Source organism: Ictalurus furcatus, chromosome 9, assembly GCF_023375685.1.
Source record: "Ictalurus furcatus strain D&B chromosome 9, Billie_1.0, whole genome shotgun sequence".
In the NCBI taxonomy this organism is placed as follows: domain Eukaryota; kingdom Metazoa; phylum Chordata; class Actinopteri; order Siluriformes; family Ictaluridae; genus Ictalurus; species Ictalurus furcatus.
Genome location: NC_071263.1, coordinates 27,629,471 through 27,655,677, shown reverse-complemented (window position 1 = coordinate 27,655,677; position 26,207 = coordinate 27,629,471). Strand labels below are relative to the sequence as shown.

The following is a 26,207-nucleotide window of genomic DNA, read 5'->3' as shown; positions in this document are numbered from 1 at the left end:
TTTTACACTTTTACCTAAGCTATATACAATTGAGACAAGAAACAACCGCACAGTTGGAGGGACGGGTGTGGTTCAGGTGGTAGAACGGTGAATGTCCACTAATCGCAGGGTTGGCGGTTCGATCCCCGGCCCATGTGCCTCCACATGCCGAAGTGTCCATGGGCAAGAAGGACATGTTGAACCCCCAGTTGCTCTTGATGGCAGGCTAGCGCCTTGTGTGAGTGTGTGTGAGTGTGTGTGAATGGGTGAATGAGAAACAGTGTAAAGCACTTTGTAGAACCCCAAAGGTTAAAAGGTGCTATATAAGTACAGACCATTTACCATTCATTTACCATTTGAGGTTTGAGGGTCTTGCTCAAGACAGCAGCAGAGGTAGCATGGTGGTGTTTGCCCAAAGCCTTAACCACACGAGTTCCCCTCACTTCATCCCCCATGCCTGGTAGCTCTCAGTGTTATAGGGGACAACCAAGCAAGTGGGTGAGAATTGGCAAATGACCAAATTGCAAGAGAATAGGGTAAAACATTTTTTTTAATTATATGTATTATACTGCATACTATATTCTCTCTCTCTCTCTCTCTCTCTCTCTCTCTCTCTCTCTCTCTCTCTCAGGTCGTTCTCTGTTTGAAAGGTGCTCTACTACTGATACTGATGGTGAAGAAGCTGAGAAGGTATGTTCACGGTTTCTGGCTTTGGGAATTCTTCAGCCCTTCAATGATTGCCTCAGAAAGCCAATCATGGGAAGTGATGCAATCAACAAGCCCAGTTTTAATGTAAGTTTGATCTTTTTTTTTATACTCTCTCCTTGACTTTATCCAAGAAGAGCTTACATATCATTCTTTTTCTTGTAGGCCAATACAGCTGCACATTTGCTGTTTTGTAAATGCTTAAAATAATAAGCACCATGTTTAATAACCTCCATGTAGCTATACTTCACGTTAGTGTAGATATTAAGACGAGTATCTAGTATATGACAAAAGTGTGCCTCAGAGAACTATATCTGATTATTTCTCATACTAAGCATTCAGCTGTGTGTGTGTGTGTGCGTGTGTGTGTGTGTGTGTGTGGCAGGCGGCTGCTGAAGGAACTTGCTAAAATTAAAACTTTTCTCACATCGTATAGCACATCATTAAACACCTCAGGACATTCAGTGACTGTGGGGGAGAAAAGTAGGAGAATTTAGAAAATGTGTGTGTGTGTGTGTGTGTGTGTGTGTGTGTGTCCAAACAGAGATCCCTGCTGAAAAAAACAATAGAAACCCTCATAGAATTCATAATGGTATTAATAGTTATAATGGGAATTGTATTGGTTTTAATCTAATCTATAATGCCTGTCCCTGTGAGTCTCTACTGGTAATCTGTGCCTTCTATTGGTGGCTTGTTATGTCTAGTGGATACCAGTAAAGAGCAATCATGGTAATGGTAATGGTTTTAATGGGTAGCTGATGGTTTGTAATGGTATTTGTAGTGGAATCCATTAGAATTTATGTGATGGTTTCTATTGTTGTTGTTGTTGTTGTTGTTGTTGTTGTTGTTTTCAAAGCAGGGAGATGTTCCTCAAAATAAGAAGTTTAAAATAAGATGCTTTAGCAAAAAGGTCTGAGTGTGTACCAGCAGAGGTCACTCTTCCCTTTAGATAGACATGTTTAAAATAAGCTCTCCTTACATTCCCATATTAATATCGATTTTTAATGATTTTGACACTTTCCCCATATTCTCCATCTCTCTCTCTCTCTCTCTCTCTCTCTCTCTCTCTCTGTTTCTCAGAAGGAGCAGTTGTACACATGGGCTCCGCTCGGTCAGCCTGAAGCACGGGCACCAGGACGATTACAAATCTTCTGGCCTTCAGCCTGTACTACAGCCCAGGTGTGTGTGTGTGTGTGTGGAAGAGTGATTTGTAATGTAAAGGTATACATTTGTGTGTTTGTGTGCATCCATATCATGTTCCCTTGTGCTATTCTTAATAAAAATCAGTAACAGAATAGAATTTACAGGATGGTTCTCATAAACCAGGGAAAACTTTTACATGATAAATTTATAGATTTATAACCTATAACCATACTGACTGTAGTTATAGATTAGAATACAATATATGACTATACTGTGTATATTGTGTGTATTGTAAATAGTGTATAACCCCAATTCTGAAAAAGTTGGGACAGTATGGAAAATGCAAAAAAACTAACAAAAAGAGTCATCTGAAAATTCAATTCACCCTGTACTATACTGAAAACACATTATTTACACATTATTTGATGTTTTACTTTGTGAATTTAATTTATTTTTGAAAATATACACTCATTTCAAATCTGATGACTGCAACACACTCTAAAAAAGTTGGGACAGTCGATTGTTTACCGCTGTGTAACATCAGCTTTTCTTTTAATAACGCTTATAAAGCGTTTGGGCGCCGAGTGAAAACACCAGTTGGTTAAGTTTAGCAAGCGGAATTTTCCCCCCATTCATCCATTATGCATTTCTTCAGTTGCGCAGCTGTACGGGGTCTTCGTTGCCTTATTTTGCACTTCATAATGCACCACACATTCTCAATCGGTGACAGGTCAGGACTACAGGCAGGCCATGCTCGCACCCGTGCACTCTGCTTACGAAACCATGCGCTTGTAATCCGGGCAGAATGTGGTTTGGCGTTGTCCTGCTCTGGATGGCAGCGTATGTTGCTCCAAAATGTGTACCTATCTTTCTGCATTAATGCTGCCCTCAGAGATGTGCGAGTTACCCATGCCATGAGCACTGACACGCCCCCATACCATGACAGACGCTGGCTTTTGGACCTGACGCTGATAACAGCTTGGATGGTCCTTTTCCTCTTTGGCCAGCAGAACACGACGGCTGTTTTGTTCAAAAACTATTTGAAATGTCGACTCGTCGGACCACAAAACACGATTCCACTGTGCTACTGTCAGCGGCACAGAGAAGTCGTTGGAGCTTCTGGACAGTGTTGATGTACGGCTTCTGCTTTGTGTAGTAAAGCCTTAACTTGCATCTGTGGATGCATCAGCGAATGGTGTTGAGTGACAAAGGTTTACCAAAGTATTCCCGAGCCCATGACAGGATCTCCATTACAGACTCATGACGGTTTTTAAGACGGTGACGTCTGAGGGATCGGAGATCACACGCATTCAGAAGTGGTTTTCGGCCTCGCCCTTTACGCACCGAGATTTGACCGGATTCCTTGAATGTTTTAATTATATTGAGCACTGTAGAAGGTGAAAAGCCCAAAATCCTACCGATGTGTCTTTGGGGAATGTTGTTCTCAAAGTGTTGGATTATTCACTGACTCATCTGTTGGCACATTGTCGAGCCTCGACCCGTCCTTGCTCTTGAAGGACCAGGCCTTTTTTGAAGGATCCTTATATACTATGATTAGACGATTGCCTCACCTTCTTATTTCAACTTGTCACATCGCTATTAGTACTGAATTGCCCCTGTCCCAACTTTTTGGAACATCGTGCATGCATCAGTTTCAAAATAAACATTTACCTTCAGTAAAACATCAAATACCTTGTCTTTACATGTTTTTGTTTAAATACAAGTCAAAATACATTTACAAATCACTCCTCTTTGTTTTTATTAGCATTTTCCATACTGTCCCAACTTTTTTGGAATTGGGGTTGTAGTCACTCATACCTCATTTAAGCATCAATTCATAGGAACATGTTTTATAATTTGGAAAACGAGGATCTGGGTAAATTGCACTGCTAGAGTGAGGCTACCTAAATGCTTAGCAGTATTTATAATATGGCTATTTTTCATTTATAAATTTAGATTTATATATATTATAATATATTAACTGTAATACACTATCGTTTCTATACAGTGCTGTGAAATCCTGATTTCTTCTGTATTTGTTTATATCTCAAAGTTATCCAATACCAACTGGGCCTGTGTGAAAATGTATTTGCCCCCTGTAGTTACTAATGTCCCATATCTAATGAGGTTCAGCTGGACTGATTACTTCAAGCCATGTTCAATTAAATCAACACGCAAATAGAACTTTTTCAACAGTATGAATTTGCTTAAAAGGTCTTATACGGTAACACACTATGCCAAAAGTTGAAGGAAATTCCAGGAATGATGAGGAAGAAGGTGATTGAAATACATCAGTCTGGGAAGGGTTACAAAGATATTTCAAAGGCTCTGGTACTCCAAAGAACCCCAGTGAGAGCCGTTATCTCCAAATGGAAAAACTCGGCACAGTAGTGAACCTTCCCAGAAGGGGCCTTCCAAAATTCCTCCAGGAGCACAGCAACTACTCATCCAGCAAATCACAAAAGAGTCAAGGACAACATCAAAAGATCTACAGGCCTCTCTTGCATCAATAAAGGTCACTGTTCATGACTCCACTATCAGAAAGACACTGGGAAAAAATGGCATCTGTGGAAGAGTGGCGAGGTGAAAACCACTGCTAACCCAGTTAAACATTAAGGCTCATCTGAATTTTGCCAAAACACACCTTGATGATACTCAGACCTTCTGGGAGAATGTTCTGTGGACTGATGAGTCGAATGTGAAACTGTTTGGAAGACAGAGGTCCTGTTACATCTTGTATAAACCAAACACTGGTCAAGCATGGTGGAGGCGGTGTGATGGTGTGGGGATGCTTTGCAGCTTCAGAACCTGGGTAACGTGCAATAATTGAGGGAAACATGAATTCTGCTCTCTAGCAGAAAATCCTAAAGGAGAATGTCCAGTCTTCGGTGCGTAAGCTGAAACTCAAGCGCAACTGGATTATGCAGCAAGACAATGATCCAAAGCGTAGGAATAAATCCTAGTACTATACGTAAATGAAAGACTGATCTCCAGTTATCAGAAGCGTTTGGTTGCAGTTATTGCTGCTAAAGGTGGTACAACCAGATTTTACGTTTAAGGGGGTAATTACCTTTGCACCTGGGAGATAAGTGTTAATCAAAAGATATTTTTTTTTTGCTTCAAACTGTTTTGTGCGTTTACTCAGGTTGTCTTTGTTTTATGTCGTATTTCGTTTGAAGATCTAAAACTTTTTAGTATGGAGATATACACAAAAACAGAAGAAATCAGGATGGGGCAAATACTTTTTCACAGCACTGTCGTAATGGCTCATTCGAATGGACTTGTACTGCAGATTGCCCACACGAACAGATTAAAACCTGTGTAATTGTTAATATGGGGAAGTTTTCTGTAAAAAATAAATAAATAAATAAATAAATAAATCAAAGTTTATTTAACAGTTACAGAAGGAGTCTCCAGTTGTAACAGTCGGCGATAAAGCCGTAACTTTAAGTCTTCAGACATGGAAAAGTCTTCAGGATGTAATGTAGAACACTCCACTTTTTGATAACATGAGACACTGTAGGGCCTAACTTCAAGAAGGAGTAAATGTGTGAGGCGAGTGAAGGAAAAACTGTTTATAGCCGTAAGGAACTAACTTGTTTCATGGACATTTGATAACATCAAATGTCACTCTAAATGGATAAAAAGTATGACATGCTGGCAAATTACTGTGGTATAGGAGGAATTACTGACTTTGGGATGCCCTGTTAATTGAAAATGCTCAACTGCTTTCTCGAAAGCTGACGTCAGGCGTTTATCTCGGGTCCGGATTCGTGTCACTTGCGCCCCAAATTGACGAGAAACGCAGTATTACAAACGCAGATGTAAAGGCACTCATTTATACAAAAGTCAAGGAGCATTTCCTGGAAAACTCTCAGACTGTAAAAAGATTTCCTCAAAGAGACAGTAGGAACCCTGATTCATCAGTGTGTGGGGTCTGCTGAGGAAGAGTGCTCTCTATAGCTGACTTCTTAGCATATTGTTCTAAGGACACAACTCGTACAGTATCTCATGGCTGGTGATCAGTGGCGATCTACAAATCTAGATCCGTTCCTTTCCAGACATTTCGGCGTTATTTCATTCATTAACGACGGCGCTACTGTGGATGAGATTCGGTTTACTTTCGTGTTTATTCATTTCGCAGACGCTTTTATCTGTCGTATCTATCGTAAGTTTACAGCTGAGCAGTTGAGGTTTATGGGCAAAAAATAACAATCGAATTTGTATAATAAAAAAAGTTTCCTCTTACCTGAAATGTAGGCTATAGATATAGATTAGGGATGAAATTATTTACAGTATGAAGCGTGTTTGACGTCCTTGAAATTCTCTAATCGATATAATGGCTTTCCCATTCCCTCCATCTGTACACTTACTATCAGGAGGATCCTACACATATTGCTTGTATTCCTGATAACTAAGATGAGATTAAAAAAATATATATATATATATATATATATATATATATATATATATATATATATATATATATATATATATATATATAAAATTTGCATTGCTATAACATTTGAAAAGATCTGACTCAATGAAGCATTGTAGACTTCTTAGAGAGATAGCGCGATCACATCTGTAAGTAATTAGACCGCTGATATACAAGGTTTTCCCTAAACTTCCCCAACACACACACACACACACACACACACTCACACACATATGCACACACAAGGGCGTTTGAAGTTTCTGAAGCTGTCTGAGGCTGGATCATGGTGTAGCGTTGGCCCCTTTGCCTGATTTCCCCAGAATCCGCGGCTCGCCTACAAGGAGCCCACAGAGACACCACTCCTGGCGTCTAGACTCTCTAGACTCCTGTGACCCACACTACTGGTTTGTGTGTGTGTGTACATGTGTGCGTGCATTTAGTTTTACATGCTGAATGGGGCGATTCCTTTATTCCTCCATGTTCGCCCTCACCCCATTATCCGGGAAGCAAGAGTAGATTTTCCCCCATAAGCCAAACCACTTTTAATGCCTTGTGGTACACCACATGCATGCCTGGCCTGTGTTATTGGAAAAGCCCTATCTTTTCTCTCTCTCTGTCTCTCTCTCTCTCTCTCTCTCTCTCTCTCTCTCTCTCTTTCTCACACACACACACACACACACACACACACAGATGCATTGTAAGCATTGTTTTGCTTTACAATGCATTTTACAATGCATTTCATTGACTCAAGTAACCCCATCTTACCAAACTGGGGAGAATTATACAATACGATCTAAACGTTTGAGATTCTTTTATTTTATTTCATCATTTCTCATTAACTCCAGCAAAACAACTCGCCCTCTAGCATCCACAATAAGCTCAGCATTATCATTTGTCATTAGTGAATGCAGAACGTCACCCTGATAATACTGATAATTACACCACAGCACCGTTGTATTTCCGAATCTGATTGGTCAGAAGGTGTACGAGCAGCAGCCAATCACAGGTTAATATTAATGCCTACAGTTTAAGCTGTAGGAGCATTTATATATATATATATATATATAGCAGTCCCGCTAGGATTTCGCGATTCGCACAAATTAATGCAAAATGTTGAAACTTTTCAAAATGACCACAGATTATCCGTAGATTTGGGCGTATTTTTGGGGCCAAAACTTTGTAAAAAGCATTGTGTTGAAGTTCTACAGGTTACAATGATTTATTTAACGGGCAGGATCTGTTTCTCTTCAGCTCTCTTTTATTCCTCCATTCTTATTCTCTGTAGAACAAGTCCACTGTTCCCGATCAGAATTCTGTATCAGTCGATGAGCTGGAGAAAACGATCAAGGGGTTAAGAGAGAGGATACGAGATCTGGAGCAAGACCGCAGACCTCTGAACGACTCTGAGGAGATATTGACAGGAACGGTGTCAGGTGGTGTTGGTCACGTGTTTACAAAAAACAATGAAGGAATGTCTTCTCACGAGACGAGGTCGGTCCAGACCTCTCCCGTCGAGGAGGACTTCAAGTTTACAGTGCCTTTATCTGGAGCTTGTGATTTAACTGACAGCACCACCTCATTAGTACAGCTACATAATTGTCAAAGACTACAAAAGAAGGGTACGACACAAACCCTTCCACCTCCTCCATCTCCTGTTCTGACTAGTTCAGCTGTATCCTCAGCTTCTCCTCTGCTAACCCCAACATTGGGATCAATTGAGTCAGTAGTACAACCTCCTCTACCACCTCGTTGCCCCCTGCCAACATCTGTACAACCTCTGGCAAAGGCCCCACCTCCTCCCCCACTACCGCCACCACCTTCTTCAATCGTTGGACCCCCACCACCACCTCCTCTTCCAGGTTTTGAACTTCCACCACCACCATCTCCTTGTCTTCCAGGCTTTGCACCTCCACCTCCTCCACCCCTTCCAGGCTTTGCACCTCCACCTCCTCCACCCCTTCCAGGCTTTGCACCTCCACCTCCTCCACCCCTTCCAGGCTTTGCACCTCCACCTCCTCCACCTCTTCCAGGCTTTGCACCTCCACCTCCTCCACCTCTTCCAGGCTTTGCACCTCCACCTCCTCCACCCCTTCCAGGCTTTGCACCTCCACCTCCTCCACCTCTTCCAGGCTTTGCACCACCACCTCCTCCACCTCTACCAGGTTTTGGACCTCAACCTCCACCACCTCCACCACCTCCTCCTGGGTGTGGACCTGTTCCTCCACCCTCTCTAAGGTTGATGTCAATGGGTTCCTCTCAGGACTCTGTCCCCTTGAAGGCAGTCATAGAGCCTCCACGACCCATGAAGCCTTTATACTGGACCAGAATACAACTGCATGCCAAAAAGTAATTATTTGCCTCATTGAGTGTAAATGATGTGTGTATTTTGCTTTAACATGCATAGTGTATGAGCAGTATGCACATTTGTATCTCTGGAGTATTACAATGAATAAACTTGTGACTAATTGTCAGAAGTTAAAAATCCTGCCTAGATCTTTAAATAGAATTAAGTTCAACAAACAATACCATGTTGGTTTTTAAGTGCTTCTTTATCACAATTCAAGGGTTTCTTATTCTCCTTTGGCCACAGAGAGCCAAACACACACCTGGTATGGGAGAAGGTGGAGGAACCTCATGTTGACTTTGAAGAGTTCGTTGAGCTTTTTGCCAAAAGTGCAGTAAAAAAGAAGAAGAAACCAATCGCTGATACCATCTCCAAATCCAAGACTAAACAGGTAAAATAAAATGTTATTATTTTGTCTTCTGGGACGCATGCAAATATCTTATGTAGCTTCAGAAGGGCATTACTAAATGAACAAAAAAAAAACAAACAAACAAGATATTTAAACAAAATAATACTAATTTACACCAATTATCCTGTTCAAAAGTTTACCCCCCACCTTGCTTTTAATATAGTGTTGCCTTCTTGAGCATCAGTGAACGTTTGCACCTTTTTTAATAGTTGTGTACGAGTCCCTCAGTTGTCCTCGGTGTGAAAAGATGGATCTTAATATCATATAGCCGCTGTTGGAAAGGGCTCAAATATGCAAAAGATGCTGGAAAAGCAAAGAATGTGCAGGACCTGGAGGATTTTTTCTGAAGAACAGTGGGCAGTTTAACTGCTCAGGACAAACAAGGGACTCGTGAAGAACTCTCACAGAACATAAAAACAGTCATTGATCATCCAGGTAATGACACACAGTATTAAGAATCAAGCGTGTGTAAACTTTTGAACTGGAATTATTATGGTGTCTTCTGGACTATATGTAAACATCTGTTATATGAAAAAAGCTTATCCGGGGCAGTACTAAATAAAAAAAACTACATTTTTATGATCCCTCTTGTTATTTTTTAAAATTGTTAACATTTTGCAGATTCTGCAAGGCGTATGTAAACTTACGACCTCAACTGTCGCTCTTGAGAGTTAAACATAAACTACAGCCTTTACTAGCTAAATCATTCTTTGTGACTAGATATGTCTTCAGCTTTACAACTCCTTCAAATCACTTCAAACGGACAGCTATGTTGTCAGTAAAAGAAAATCAAAAGAGGAGGAACATCCAAGACAATGAACGTTTCCAGTGGCCAAACCCATCCCAAAGTATAAGACGTGTTTGGGGCATCTTTCTAATGAAAGGTTGAACCCAGCTTTCTTAAAAAGACATGAAAATAAAACATGAAACTCTAGCTAACAGTTGAATGTTTCAAGCTGTGGCAACAACAAAAAAAAGCAGCAACAAAAGCAGCTCAATTAAAAAAAAAGGTTTCAAAAAGCGTTAGCCTGCTGAACATCTCAGGGAGTACTTAAGTTAAATAAATTATCTTGAAGGGGTTCACTGGACAAAAAATAGTTGGGAAACTAGTACAATGAACAGGGCCTAGTACTGGACCCTGAAGGATGCCTTAATGCCTTCCTGCAGTCGTCCTGCTGATGAGTTCAGATCACCACTGCATTTAATACAACATCGCCTCTCTGCTCTTTAAGGTAGTGAGTTAATTTGCACTTTGGTACATATAGATCATTGTTAGTATGTAAAGAATGACAATTTAGATATGTTTCTGAGCCATTTGTTTTGGAAGGTTGAATTACAGCCAACCTGAGGGACTTATTTTAGACGTGTGAAACCCACAGCTGTTTTTGATCCGTGCTGCTCAAGGGACAACCGTGAAGTGAAATGGTTTCTGACAAGAGAAACTTTTTCTGGTTGGTTCTGTAAAGTTATAGACTGTCTTCAACTGCCAGACCTCATTCACAGAGACATATTGGGCTCTATTATAAAGACAGTTACTTAAACCACCCACTAGCCTTATGTCTTGAAGATATGGGCCCTTATTCCTCAAATCTGATCTGTACAATCAAACCCCCATCTGGTCCCTTTCCAGAACCTTCACACTAACTGTCCTTCAGTGGTGGAGTGAACTTCCAACCTCAATCTCAGCAGAATCTGTCACTATCTTCAAAAATGAGCTAAAGACCCGCCTCCTCCGTGAACACCTAACCAACCGCGAAAATGCCAAGCACAAATTATCCTATAAAAAACAAACAAACAAAAAAACACCTAATCTGTGCACTTTGCTTCTCTATGACACGATGAAAAGATCTTGTACGGGTAGCACTACTTGTATTGTTCTCCACTTGATATATCGCTTTGCTTGTATTTCCTCATTTGTAAGTCGCTTTGGATAAAAGCGTCCGCTAAACGAATAAATGTAAATGTAAATTTGAGAGCAACCTGAAAATGCATATGCAGTGAAATAATCATTCTAATCAGCAATAATTGTATCACGTATAGGAAGTAGAGTAAGTGATATCAATAAAAAATAGCAAATATTGATAATCACAACAGTACTGCATCTCCATTACCAGATTTCTAGCTGCTTTATTTAAGGACTCACCGGTACATCTAGGCCATGTCATTGTAAAAGTCCTTGATTGGGATGTTGGGGAATAGCACTGGTATGTAAACATTTCCTCAGCTCAAATTCCTTAGGTCAGGAATCTGTCTACCTACATGCATGTATAAGAAGTGTTAGCAGAGACGGAGAGGTGAAAAATGTTAGAAAGAAGCTCTGAAATCAAATCAAATCTGTATTTACAGTCCCCTCTGAAACTATTGGAACGACAAGGCCAATTCGTTTGTTCTTGCTGTAGACTGAAAGCATTTGGGTTTGAGATCAAAAGATGACTATGATTTGCATGATATTTATATGTAGATTTGATAAACAACATGGAACATAGCACATTTTGTATCAGACCACCCAATTTGTAGGCGAGCAAAAATACTGGAACATGTGACTGACAGGTGATTCTTGTTACCCAGGTGTGTCCTGTTAGATTGATTGTTTAAACGATAAACAGCTCTAGACATCTACTCTTGGTTTTGGCCTTCAGTTTCACCTCGGAAGACTGCACTTGCTGTTAAAAAGGATAAACCAACATGAAGATCAGAGAGCTGTCTATGGGAGAAAAGCAAGCCTTTTCGAAGCTGAGAGGGCAAATCAATCAGAGGTATTGCACAAGCATTGGGTATGGCCGATACAACAATCTGGAAAGTCCTCAAAAAGAAAGAAACGACTGGTGTAGTGAGGAACAGACACCGAACGGGTCGGCCAAGGAAAACAACAGCTGATGACAGACACATTGTGAGAGCTGTGAAGAAAAACCCAAAAAACAACAATCAGTGACATCACCAACAACCTCCACAGGGAAGGGGTGAAGGTATCACAATCCAACATTCGAAGAAGACTTCAGTAGCAGAAATATTGAGGCCATACCACAGGATGCAAACCACTCATCAGCAGTAAGAATCAGAAAGCCAGATTGGAATTCACAAAGAAATACAGAGACAAGCCACAAAAGTTCTGGAACCAAGATGAACCTCTACCAAAGTGATGGAAAGGCCAAAGTGTGGAGAAAGAAAATATCTGCTCATGATCCAAAACATACAAGCTCATCTGTGAAACATGGTGGAGGTAGCGTCATGGCTTGTGTGCATGGCTGCTTCTGGAACATTCTCACTAATCTTTATTGATGATGGAACTCATGATGGTAGCAGCAGAACGAATTCAGATGTTTACAGGAACATTTTGTCTGCAGATTTACAGAGAAACGCATCCGAATGAATCGGGAGGAACTTCATCATGCAGCAAGACAACGATCCAAAACACACTTCCACCTCAACACAGGACTTCACCAGGGGGGAAAAGTGGAAGGTTTTAGACTGGACAAGTCAATCACCAGACCTTATCCCAACTGAGCAGCATTTCAACTCCTGAAGAGGAGACTGCAGGGAGAAACCTGGAAGCGCATCACAAAAGAAGCACACAACAGTTTGGTGATGTCACTGAGTCGCACGCTTGATGCAGTTATTGCAAGCAAGGGATATGCGACCAAGCATTGCCTTCTCATAAGATAAAATAGGAAACATTTTGCTTTTAATTAAACATTATTCATGTGATGTCATTTATTTGTCCTTTATTGTATAATTTATGTCATTTATTTTATAATTAATCAACCAACAGTACAACAACAGCGTACATATAGGCCTAGCCTAAACCATTATTTATGCTTGTTGTCATGGTTACATTCCTGTCTGGTTACATGGTATAAAACGAGGCCTCCCAATCAAAATAATGTACACCTAACAGCCAATCGAAAGCGAGCATTTTCGGTGATATCTGCACGTTGTAATTAGACGTAGTTTACAACAACCGTTACATTACAGTTATGTAAGTGTAGTAAATCCTTCAGCAGATTCTCATTGAAATGCTCTTCACCGCAGTGTTTTCCAGAGGGGATGTGTCTTTTATTTAGTATTTGGAAAGCATCCACTCATTCACCACAAATAGGAAGAAATAGCACAAGTCAGCAGCATGATACACAGAACGCTAACTTCCGAACCCCCCGCTGCTCAGCGATTAACGATGCGGTTGTTCCTTCGTTTGGGGGGAAGAGAAGGACGCTTGATGACTCAGCATGCACGGGTGTGTTCCTTCACGTCCGTGCATACCGGCCGAGGCAGAAAGAATCGTGTTTTTTTTTTTTTTTTTTCTTGCTGATTTGTTTTGACAAGGGTCTTAACACATCGTGTGGTGGAAAATGTTCTAAATGAACTAGAAAAGAATGCTAATGATATTAGGGAGTGACCGGGGTATGAATAAGAAAATTGGGAACATGGGTCAGAGGAATGTCTGTTATTGGGATTGTACATTGAGTACTGGTAAGGGCTAGCGGTTCTAAGCACTTTGTGGGTGTTTTGACTCCACTGTGTTTTATTTCTCCTCATTCTCTCTCTCTCTCGCTCTTGCTTTCTCTCTCTCGCTCTCTCTTGCTGTGTGGGTCTGGGTTAAGTTAAAGATCCACAGAGCCCAAACCACAGGCTTACCGAGAGACTCCAGCCAGCCTGGTGTGGTTTTGTGGTTACGCCTCACTGTGGCTGTATGTCTGCGAGTGTGTATTGAAGCAGCCTACTGTTGAAATGCATCTATTCTCTGTTAGTTATTCAAGCCCTGGAATCACATTTACTCAGCGTGGTTGGCTAACTTGGATGTGGCGTAAGAAGTCATGGGTTTGATCCCAGCTGATGTTCTTGCTCCAGTGTCATTATGATTCTGGCTGCCAAAGCACTACAGGGGCTGTCGTTGGGGCTGTGTGATATATACACGCTTGTATTTGAAATGAAATGAGACATGATGGGCAACGTTTACTGTTCAGTCTTTTAGTCAGATATTAAAAAGCAATCTCGGTTTGGGATAAATATATGGTCACCGTAGATCATCCATCCATCCATCCATCCATCCATCCATCGAGGTGTTTTCAAAAACCAAGACGTTTTTTTTTTTTTTTTCCAGATGTTTAGGAAACTTTTCAGACCATAAATATACAGTATATCAACAATCGATCCCTCAACCCATTCATCGTTAGGTGTGTTCTTGGAAGCTTTTCAGTTTCAGGAAAGTGTTCGGGCACTATTTCTTGAGCTCTGAAAATCTTTCTAGAAACTCAGGAACATTTTATTGGTTTGGGGAAACTATAGGGTCGTGTGAAAAAGTAAGTACACCTCATGGAAATTGTTGGCTCAAGCAAACATTTGAGCCTCTGTGAAACAGTGCCTATTAATAACGTCGATACACTCTATCAAATGACACATGACAAATTAAATTGCCATTTTGTAGCAATTTTCACAACAAAAAACAAAGCAGTCACATGGAAAAAGTAAGTACACCCTTAACTTTACCACACCTTCAAATCCGTAAAATTAGCATCAGGTGTTGAAGATTGGGTGCCAGTGACAAGGGATTTAAAAAGATCCCCAGATTATTTGAAATACATCATTCCTGTCATGTAATGAGGTTTTGGACGGATGCAATCGCAGTTAAGAGCGTTATTGAAGAGTATATGATCCAGAGAGCAAGGCAAAAACAACAACAAAGACAGGCAGAGATCAGGCGATTAGGTAAACAGGCTTGAGCAGGTAAAGCGGAAATCAAGGTCGAGGGTAAAGCAGAATCAACAACACGAGAGAAAGGCTTGGAAATCACCAGAGACTAGAGCAACTGAGCGTATTAGTTCACCAAGACATTGTGACTGAACAGTCTCTTATATAGTGTGGTGTGATTGAGAGTGGGATTGGGAACAGGTGTGTGTATGTGATTAGTCTTCAGGAGCCGGTGACGTGTCTGTGTGTACTCTTGGGATTTGTAGATATCGGCCATGTTTGTAGTTTGCAGTGCATTCTGGGAAATGTAGTCGCTAGTTTGCCATAACATGACAAATCCACTGTAAGGACAATCATCTACACATGGCACAGATTTCAAACGACTGCCAATTTGTCCAGGACTGGCCGTCCCAGCAAATTTGATCATCTGATGCAAAAAGATGTCACCAAGAACCCCAAAATTTAATCACTGGATCTGCTAGTAGTTGGTGTGCATGCTTCTACAATCAGAAAGAGATTGCAAAAATGTGACCTGCATGGAGACATGCTGCAAAAATGTCTTTGTAAGACTACAGTTTGCCGATGAGCATATAGGTAAAGACCAGGCCTTTTGGAATAATGGGCTCTGGACAGACTAATCAAAGATAGAGTTGTTTGGTCACAGTAACAGCAGACATGTTTGGCACAGACCAAAGACAGCTTTTCAGGAGAAGCACCTCATACCAACTGTGAAGCACGGTGGTGGAAATGTTATGGTTTGGGGTTGCTTCGCTGCCTCAGGGACTGGACAGCTTGCATTCATTGATTTAACTATGAATTCTGCATCATATCAAAGAGTGCCTGAAGATAATGTGAGGCCATCTGTCCAAAAGTGGACTATTCAACAGGATAATGATCCTGTTGAATATATATGTATATATATGTATATACATACATATAAACATATATACATACATACATCCATTCCAAGGAATGGCTCAAAAATAAGAAGTGGAGGGGTATTGAATGGCCTAGTCAAAGCCCGTATTTGAATCCCATTGAAATATTGTGGGGGGTTTGAAATGGGCTGTACATGCAAGAAAACCCTCAAACACCTTACAACTGAAAAAATATTGCATGGAAGAGCGGTCAAAAATTCCTGCAAGCCCTGGTGGACAATTATACAAAATGCCTACAAGAAGTTATTTCTGCTAAACGGGGAAATACTCGCTTCTAAGGCCAAGGGTGTACTTATTTTTTCCAATAGAAGAATATCACATCTATTGATATCTTTGTTGAATGAATGATTGAAAAAGCTCATTTTCCTTGTGGTTTTGTTCAAGTATATAAACTTCATTAATAGGCACTGTTTCAAACAGGATCAAATGTTTGCTCGTCCAAATATATCAACAACAACAAAAAAAAAAAAGCCAGAAATTCCCATGGGGTGTACTTATTTTTCCACATGACTGTATATCCTTCATCAATCCCTAGGTGTATTTTCACAAAAATCACAGAACCTTTTTAGAAACTCAGGAACCTTTTTATGAATTCAGGAACAATGTCTTGTTTTGGGGTAAATTACATACATACATACACACATACATACATACATACATACATACATACATATATACATATATACGTACATACATACATACATACATACATACATACATACATACATACATACATACATATATACATATATACGTACATACATATATACATATATACGTACATACATATATACATACATACATACATACATACATACATATATACATATATACGTACATACATACATACATACATACATATATACATACATACATACATATATACATATATACGTACATACATATATACATACATACATACATACATATATACATATATACGTACATACATACATACATACATACATACATACATATATACATATATACGTACATACATATATACATACATACATACATATATACATATATACGTACATACATATATACGTACATACATACATACATACATACATACATACATATATATATATATACATACATACATACATACATATATATACATACATACATACATACATATATACATACATACATACATACATATATACATACATACATACATATATATATATATACATACATACATACATACATATATATACATACATACATACATACATATATACATACATACATACATACATATATACATACATACATACATGCATGCATGCATGCATGCATGCATGTGTTTTCAGAAACCAGGAAACCGTTCCAGAAACTCTGGAACATTTTCAGGCATTTTATTCTGTAGCTGGAACAAGGGTTCTTTAATTTACAGGGTTTTTGTTCTTTGGCTGTAGTTCAGTAGATCTTTTTTAGTTTATGACCAGAAACTATTTGGGATGGGGGAGGTTCACTAGAACTTGTAGAACCTAAGAAGAATAACACTTTATCAGTCTACTTCTTACTTACATGGGACGTGTGTGTGTGTGTGTGTGTGTGTGTGTGTGTGTGTTTCATGAGAAATCGTCTTTCACAAATACAGCACTTTACGTCTTTATTAGTTACATTGTTTATTTTGTATCCTGCATTAAAATGACTTTGCTTACTGGATACTCCAAAAGACCTCTTTAAGCAGTGGTGAAAGAAATCGATTCTGATGGTATCCACTGTGGCCTCTTCTACCCCGAACCCACAGAGTTCTGGCTTCTCCAAACCACACACACACACACACACACACACACACACACACACACACACACACTGTACTGAAAGATCAGGCCAAATGTTTCTCATATTAATGCTGCCACTCCTCCAGGCCTTTGCGTTGAGTTCATGTACACGCATATGAGAATAGTATTGGATTAAAAGCGAAAAAAAAACCGGAAAGCCTCTAATGTTGTCGTGCTTAGACCTGACCTGTGTGATGTGGTGATTCTTGCCCAAGAAAATGTTTCCCATACCCATTTTGTACTCATCCAATAAGAAATTTGACACAATGTCTATGGTCAAACGGGCTCCTTTTAATAGCTTATAATCAGCTCTGCCGCACCCCCATGGTGAATTGTGGAGTATGTCATCACACTGCAGAGCCCAGATCAGGATAAGCTTTCTGGACACTCGGATAATTACATTTGGCTGGACTTTAATACAGTAGGAATGATTCCACACAAAATGATTCATTACAAAATGATTCAACCCCCAATCCGGTTGATTGTCAAAACGTACAGACGTTCAGCTGTTTGCAATGAACAAATCATACAAAAGCGATTCAAATCGTTCAACATAACGAATGCTTCGAATGGTTTCTCTGAAGATGTCACTCGAACCCTTCGTCGTGTTGAACTATTCGAATCGCTTTTGTATGATTTGTTCATTGCAAACAACTGAAAGTCTGGACGTTTTGAACAATCAACCTGATTCGCAATGGGGGTTGAATCATTTTGACTGCAACTGTATTTCTACATCCATATGAGGGCAAAGCTGCGAAGAAACACTCAACAACTCAGCGCAATAACCTTATTAGGCCAAGCGCAACATGACAGAGTATTTTTCGGGATGGAATACTGTATTAAACAGATTGTTTGTGTAGCTGATTGTGTCTCTGGTAATAATAGACTTGATTGTTTTGATAAAATATCATTGTAAGTAGCAGATAGATAGATAAATAGATAGATTCTCTCTGCACTGGCTGACCTCTGACCTCTCTCTCTCTCAGGTGATGAAGGTTTTGAGTAATAAGCGTTCCCAGGCTGTAGGAATCCTGATGTCCAGTCTGCATTTGGACATGAAGGACATTCAGCATGGTGAGAATGAATCCAATTCCTGACCTCATTTAGTCTCTCTCTCTCTCTCTCTCTCTCTCTCTGTAGAAGGTACAGTGCTGTGCATAAGTATTCACCTCCCTTGAACTCCATCTTTTGTAATTCCTGGCCAGGGTCGAAGTGGCTTAAATTATGAATACAGTTTTTTTTTTTTTGAGGGGGCGGGGGCCTGACAGTGGAAAAACAGTGGAAAAAACAGGGCTGCTGGAGAAATGAGTCATTATTCATTCACAAATGATGACAATTATCAAAATCTTCTCTAAATCTGGATGCACTCAAAGTGCTTCTGGTATCCTTTATGCAGAATTTCATGATGTAGATGAGAAACGCACACCACTGCTAACATGTTCCCCCTGAAATGACTAGCTGAAAATGCAGCTACCTTTTTGTAATTCCAAACAATTTGGGATCGTTTTAAGTATTTTGTGCTTTTTTTTTGTAGTTGAAGTTAGTGCGTGACTTTTGCTGAAATCTGGCAACCCTCCTCATGAGCTTTCATAGTTCCTGTTCTTTTAAATTACACTTAAAACATGATCAGATTTTCACACAAAAATGGTTTCCGGTAACTGTTGATCAGTCCTGCATGTCGGCTTGGAGGAATTTTATCCCGTTCCTCAGTACAGAACAGCTTCAACTCTGGGAGGTTGGTGGGTTTCCTCACATGAACTTCCACAACATTTCTATTGGATTAAGGTGAGGACTTTGACTCGGCCATTCCAAAACGTTCACTTTATTTTTCTTTAGCCATTCTTTGGTAGAACGATTTGTGTGATTAAGGTTGTTGTCTTGCTGCATGACCCACTTTCTCCTGAGATTCAGATCACGGACAGATGTCATGATATTTTCCTTTAGAATTCGATGGTATAATTCAGAATCATTGTTCTATCAATGATGGCAAGTCGAACTGGCCCAGATGCAGCAAAACAAGCCCAAACCATGATACTACCACCACCATGTTTCACAGATTCTTATGCTGGAATGCAGTGTTTTCCTTTCTCCAAACAGAACACTGCTCATTTAAACCAAAAATTTCTATTTTGTTCTCATCCCTCCACAAAACATTTTTCCAATAGCCTTCTGGCTCGTCCACATGATCTTTAGCAAACTGCAGAAAGGCAGTAATGTTCTTTTTGGAGAGCAGTGGCTTTCTCCTTGCAACCCTGCCATGCACACCATTGTTGTTCTGATGGTGGACTCGTGAACATTAACATTAGCCAATGTGAGAGAGGCCTTTAGTTGTTTAGAAGTTACCCGGGGTTCCTTTCCTTTGACTATTACGTCTTGCTCTTGGAGTGATCTCTGTTGGTTCTCGCTCCTGGGGAGAAGAAAATGATCTTAAATTTCCTCCATTTGTACACAAATCTGTCTGACTGTGCATTGGTGGAGTCCAAACTCTTTAGAGATGGTTCTGTAACTTTTTCCAGCCTGATGAGCTTCAAAAAACTCAGAAAATCTCTTTCGTTCATGCCATGATTCACTTCCACAAACATGTGCTGTGAAGATCAGACTCTGATAGATCACTGTTCTTTAAATAAAACCGAACACTCACTCACACCTGATCATCATCCCCACTGATTGAAATCACCTGACTCTAATTTCACCTTCAGATTAAACTGCTCATCCTCGAGGTTCACATACATTTTCCCACTCACAGATGTGTAATATCGGATCATTTTCCTCAACAAATAAATGACCAAATATAATATTTTTCTCTCATTTGTTTAATTGGTTCCCTTTGTCCAATTTTAGGCCTGATGATGTTTTAGGTCATATTTCTGAAGAAATATATAAAATTCTAAAGGGTTCACGAACTTTCAAGCACCACTGTAGACTGAAGCTGGCAAGGTTTCCAAAAAAAAAAAAAAAAAACCTTTTAGGAAGCATTATTAGTTCAATTTGTCCATTCAGCTTCACATGAAGAAAAAACGTCCTTGAACATCAATTTCATTATGTTCCATGCGATCCCAGTCTTGATGTATACCTAATATACATACATATACATGCATACATACTAGACCACGACCAATGGGCAGTGATAACTCAGTGGTTAATATATTGGACTACTGATCGGACATTGGACGACTGATTGGAAGGTCATGAGTTCAAATCCCACCACGCTACCACTACTGGGGCCCTTAAACGAGGCCCTTAACCCTCAACGGCTCAGTTGTATAAACGTAAGTCGCTCTTGATAAGGGTGTCTGTCAAAATGCCATAAAAGTGTAAAAAGTAGAGATTAAATCCTTCATCAGTGCGTCTAACCATAACAGCTTAGTCATACATTTGTCGTTCTTTTTCTGCTTTACCCTGTACTGTTGCGGCTCCATCTTTTCTCCTCGTCCCGTGTTTGTGTACAGTAGTCCTCTCGCTCATCGGCCAGACCACACATTACTGTTTGAGAAAAGCCAAACAGGATGAAGGATTATGCACGAGCAAGCCAGTATGACTTTGGAACTGCTCATTATTCCACACATACATCTATCTGTAATTATCTATAATCATTCCGAGCCTCGTCAATAAAAACTGCTCCGTGCAATTAAATCACATGGATTTGTTGTTATGATTGAAACAGAGGGAGGTGTTCTTCCAGAGTACAAAGACCCGTGGTTTTGTGGTTTCATGTGCCATTGCCACATAAAGTGTGATCTGTTATTAAATATGCCAAGCCGCAGAGTGTTTAACGAAGGCTTTATGGGCCTTTTCACTGCTACAAATAGCAGCAAGTGAAGACCCATATCCTGTTATGTACTGTGTTAACAACATGCTCTCACGATTTGAAATTCCAGCTTGTACAGAAAGTTCAGGTTAGGTTGAAGGGGCGGGGTTATCACCGGAGATATTCATAAAAGATCTAAATAAAATTAAATCTTAAACAAGCATTCATGATTTACAGTACTGCACGAGATATGCTAAAGTATTCAGTACTCAGGTGTTGTGTGGTGTTGCGTTAAAATGGTAGGAATTCTGATTAACTGACTCTGAGCGATTTATTTTCATGCCAGTGGTAGTTTGGCGTACATATGCAGTGCATTTGAGTAGGTTGATGACACGTCCTAAAAATCTATTTTATGTTTTTGTTTGACTTGAATTCAAGTTCTCAAGTGCAGAATTCAACTGGATGTTTTGAAATACAATGCTAGTTGTCTCAACACATCATGATTCTGTCAAAGGTCCAGATTTGGTTGGGTCAGCAAGGGCGGAGCTTAATTCAAATTTCATTTCAGCCAATTGCACATACACAGCATAATAATTTGCGTAATTTTAACCAGCTAACTAGTACACTTGGTCGTCTGCAATGTCAGGCAGCTACGTTCAGAAAGGTTAAGTTAATTTTACATAAAGAGATGAAGTAGTAAAGGTGTCGCCTTTGTGTCTAGCAGTATTAGTGATGAAGGCGTGGTGTTTGTGCTTAGCAGTATTAGTGATGGAAGCGTGGCCTTTGTGCCGAGCAGTATTAGTGATGAAGGCGTGGTCTTTGTGCCGAGCAGTATCAGTGATGGAAGCGTGGCCTTTGTGTCTAGCAGTATTATTGATGAAGGCGTGGTGTTTGTGCTTAGCAGTATTAGCGATGGAAGCGTGGCCTTTGTGCCGAGCAGTATTAGTGATGAAGGCGTGGTCTTTGTGCCGAGCAGTATCAGTGATGGAAGCGTGGCCTTTGTGTCTAGCAGTATTAGCAAAGGAGTGTAGCCTGTGTGTCTGTCAGTGTTAGTGATGGAGGCGTGGCCTTTGTGCCTAGCAGTATTAGTGATGAAGTCATGGCCTTTGTGTGTCTAGCAGTATTAGTGATGGAGGCGTGGCCTTTGTGTCTAGCAGTATCAGTGATGGAGGCGTGGCCTTTGTCTCTGTCAGTGTTAGTGATGGAGGCGTGGCCTTTGTGCCTAGCAGTATTAGTGATGGACGAGTGGCCTGTGTGTCTGTCAGTGTTAGTGACGGAGGCGTGGCCTTTGTGTCTAGCAGTATTAGTGATAGAGGCGTGGCCTGTGTGTCTGTAAGTGTTAGTGATGGAGGCATGGCCTTTGTGTCTAGCAGTATTAGTGATGGAGGCGTGGCCTGTGTGTCTGTCAGTGTTAGTGATCTAGGCGTGGTCTTTGTGCCTAGCAGTATTAGTGATGGAGGCGTGGCCTGTGTGTCTGTCAGTGTTAGTGATGGAGGCGTGGCCTTTGTGCCTAGCAGTATTAGTGATGAAGTCATGGCCTTTGTGTGTCTAGCAGTATTAGTGATGGAGGCGTGGCCTTTGTGTCTAGCAGTATCAGTGATGGAGGCGTGGCCTTTGTCTCTGTCAGTGTTAGTGATGGAGGCATGGCCTTTGTGCCTAGCAGTATTAGTGATGGAGGAGTGGCCTGTGTGTCTGTCAGTGTTAGTGATGGAGGCGTGGCCTTTGTGTCTAGCAGTATTAGTGATAGAGGCGTGGCCTGTGTGTCTGTAAGTGTTAGTGATGGAGGCATGGCCTTTGTGTCTAGCAGTATTAGTGATGGAGGCGTGGCCTGTGTGTCTGTCAGTGTTAGTGATCTAGGCGTGGTCTTTGTGCCTAGCAGTATTTGTGATGGAGGCGTGGCCTTTGTGCCTAGCAGTATTAGTGATGGAGGCATGGCCTTTGTATGTAGCAGTATGAGTAAAGGAGGTGTGGCCTTTGTGTCTAACAGTATTACTAAAGGAGTGTGGCCTTTCTGCCTAGCAGTATTAGTGATGGAGGTGTGGCCTTTGTATCTAGCGGTATGAGTGATGGAGGCGTGGCCTTTGTGTCTAGCAGTATAAGTAAAGGAGGTGTGGCCTTTGTGTATAACAGCATTAGTAAAGGAGTGTGGCCTTTGTGTCTAGCAGTATGAGTAAAGGAGGTGTGGCCTTTGTGTCTAGTAGTGTTAGTGAAGGAGGCGTGGCCTTGTGTCTAGCAGTATTAGTAATGAAGGCATGGCCTTTGTATCTAGCAGTATTAGTGATGGAGGTGTGTCCTCTGTGACTGTCAGTGTGAGTGAAGGAGGTGTGTCCTCTGTGTTTGTCTGTCTTAGTGAAAGAGGTGTGGCTTGTGTGTCCTTCAGTCCATATGAAGAAGTCTTGACCTCTTTCTGTCAGTCATAGTGAAGGATATCTCTGCTGAATACCGAGCCTCTCCTTTAAGTTAAACGCAGGAAAGAATTTGCTTACCAAAAATAACAGGCTGTAATATTTCTTAATACTCTCATCATTGTAAAATGATCTGATTCTGATGCATGCTGGATCACACCAGTACTATAGTGTACCATAAAGTTTTTACCTCCTTTAGCGAGAGTTCAGCATTAGCCCTAATTGCACCATCGTGAAGGTGTGTTCCAACATGTAGTCAGAATATATCAGACTTCTACAACGTTCAGTGCCAGTGTCAAATGAAACACGTCATAGAAACGTGTCAGGAGTATAAACTGTGAGTGGGGAAATGAAGCCTGTATTAGACAGACAGACAGCAAGCGTGACAACAGTGACATCAGCCCCCTTCCTCTACACTCCATGGAGAGGAAATGAGCGATGGGACTTAAACTGAGAGCAAAGGATGAGGAAAAGGGAGGAGAGGAAGAAGAAATATGTGAGGCTGGAGGAGAAAAGGCATAATTGGTTATAAATCAAAGACACAACACTCTCTCTGTCTCTCTCTCGCACTCATTTTTTCAAAAAAAATCACTTGAAGCTGTTTTCACTGTCACATGGTTTTCATAAGCTCTCCTGTTTTGCCTCTACCAGCAGAAACACACACACTCTCGCACTCTGCTCAGTCCTCAAACACACTTGATAACACACCTTCAATCAATGTTCTCACATACAGAAACAAGTACTTTCCGTCTTTGAGAAGGCTGTGATGTATTTCCTATCCTTCGCAGTCTGTGAGGAAGCGGCTATACAGTCGAACAGCAATAGCACTGTAATACTGTATATGCATTCTCAGCTTTTCATAATCTCTTTCACTTTTACATTTATTTTTATTATTATCGCAGGCAGGTACAAACAAAAAATAATAATAACCCCGCGACCGGGATTAAAAACATTCCTGTGCACATCTCTAACTGAGACCCATTATGAAAGATCAGCAGCAGAATTCACAGCACGCTGACAGTCATGCTATTTCTACATCTCTTTCTTTCCCCCCAGCGCTTTCCATGTGTTCAGTCTGCACTCGATTATTTTCCAATAACAGCTCGTCATGAAGTGTTTTATTCCTCCTCTTATCCTTCATGTAATAATGAAATGCCCTAGATTTTATCCAATTATAGCTACATTTGGAGTATGCGCAAAACAAACGGTAACATTGTACTGAGAATTATCATTATTATTATTATTATTATTATTATTATTATTATTATAATAACATTATGCAGAGAATATACTTTACCGAGAAACCACAAAGCATCAACTCCTCAAAAACGCTTTACATCTGACCGTTACGAAACGAAAGCGCTGACACTGGAGACTCCTTATCAGTGTCGGGATCTTTCTGCTACTTTTGCTTTCCTACTTGAAGTAAATGTAAGAGTTTCGGCTTAAATCTACTCAAGAGACGTCGTACTTCAAGAATTATCTGAGAATTTATTCCGTAATTGCACGGTTATTTGCGTGAAGGATCCGTGTACTTTTCCCACCTGTGACTAATGATGATAATCGCTTCCTATAGGGAGTCGAGCTTATAGTCTACATTTCACAGGTTTCCTGTCCAAGTGCAGCTAATTCAGCAAAACGACCTCCGCTATGAAAGGAATCCGTACGCTAACCCGAGGTCACTGACTTCAATCTACGTGTGTGTACATGATTTTTGCAGTTCCGCGCGTGTGTGTGTGTGTGTGTGGGAATACATCGCATTCCAGTTTTTTCGCCATTCCAGACGTCAATTACTCCACGTCTCCGGAGCGAGAGCCGTAGAGAGTCCCTAAACGCTTCAGATGTCTTCATAGAGTTCAGGCCAGTCAGGAATCTGAGCGTTCAGCCCGAACAAACATAATGGAAGTGAAATTGCACAACTCGCCACCACCATCAGGGCTGAAGAGTGGCTTTGGCTCACTTCAGCATGTTTTTGCTGTAATCTTGGCCTGTGGCGATGTTGGACCAAACCAGCCGTGAATGATATTCTCTGGAACGTATTGTTGTTTTGTATGATAATCACGACATTGCATGTGTTTTTTTTTTTTTTTGTGGGTTTGCTCGTTCGGAGCCGGTTCGGAAATGAACGTTCTTTAAAGTACGTCGGTGTGCGACGTGAATCTGAAGCAGCTCTGACATTACTGTTATTCATAACTGTGGTTTCTGTCTGAAGGTTATGATTGGTTTAAAAATAGTCCGGCGAGTTTGCTTTCCAACGCGAATCATTTAATACCTTATGTTATGTAAGAGAAAACAACCAACAGTGAAAAATGCTAATGATATTTTGCTAAATTATGAAATGTAAATGCAAGCAGAGGCATTACTTTCAGATTTAGACCTCAGTGATGTAATATTCTCAATTCTGATTGGTCAGACGGTGTTGATTCATTTCCCAGAAACGCGGCTCTGACAGTAGCGCGGCTTTAAAATCGTAGGTTTACATCAACGCGCTCGTTCTAATATGTTATTGTTTCTATGGTAACGACTTGTCGTAAAGCGGGTGCGCCACATAAACTAGTACTAATACATAACCATTTTTTTTTTTAACATGTTAATTAACAAAGGAAAGTATCAT

At 40.5% G+C, this 26,207-nt stretch overlaps 1 protein-coding gene across 1 annotated transcript in view; it reads left to right on the top strand.

Moving 5' to 3' along the window:
* fmn2a (formin 2a) overlaps positions 1-26,207 on the top strand; it is a 55,111-nt gene that overhangs the window by 5,932 nt on the left and 22,972 nt on the right. Inside the window, exons 4-8 of the mRNA XM_053633646.1 lie at positions 611-771; positions 1,765-1,863; positions 7,551-8,611; positions 8,856-9,000; positions 18,427-18,514. Coding sequence (XP_053489621.1) covers positions 611-771; positions 1,765-1,863; positions 7,551-8,611; positions 8,856-9,000; positions 18,427-18,514 — 1,554 coding nt within the window. The remainder of the gene's footprint in view (positions 1-610; positions 772-1,764; positions 1,864-7,550; positions 8,612-8,855; positions 9,001-18,426; positions 18,515-26,207) is intronic.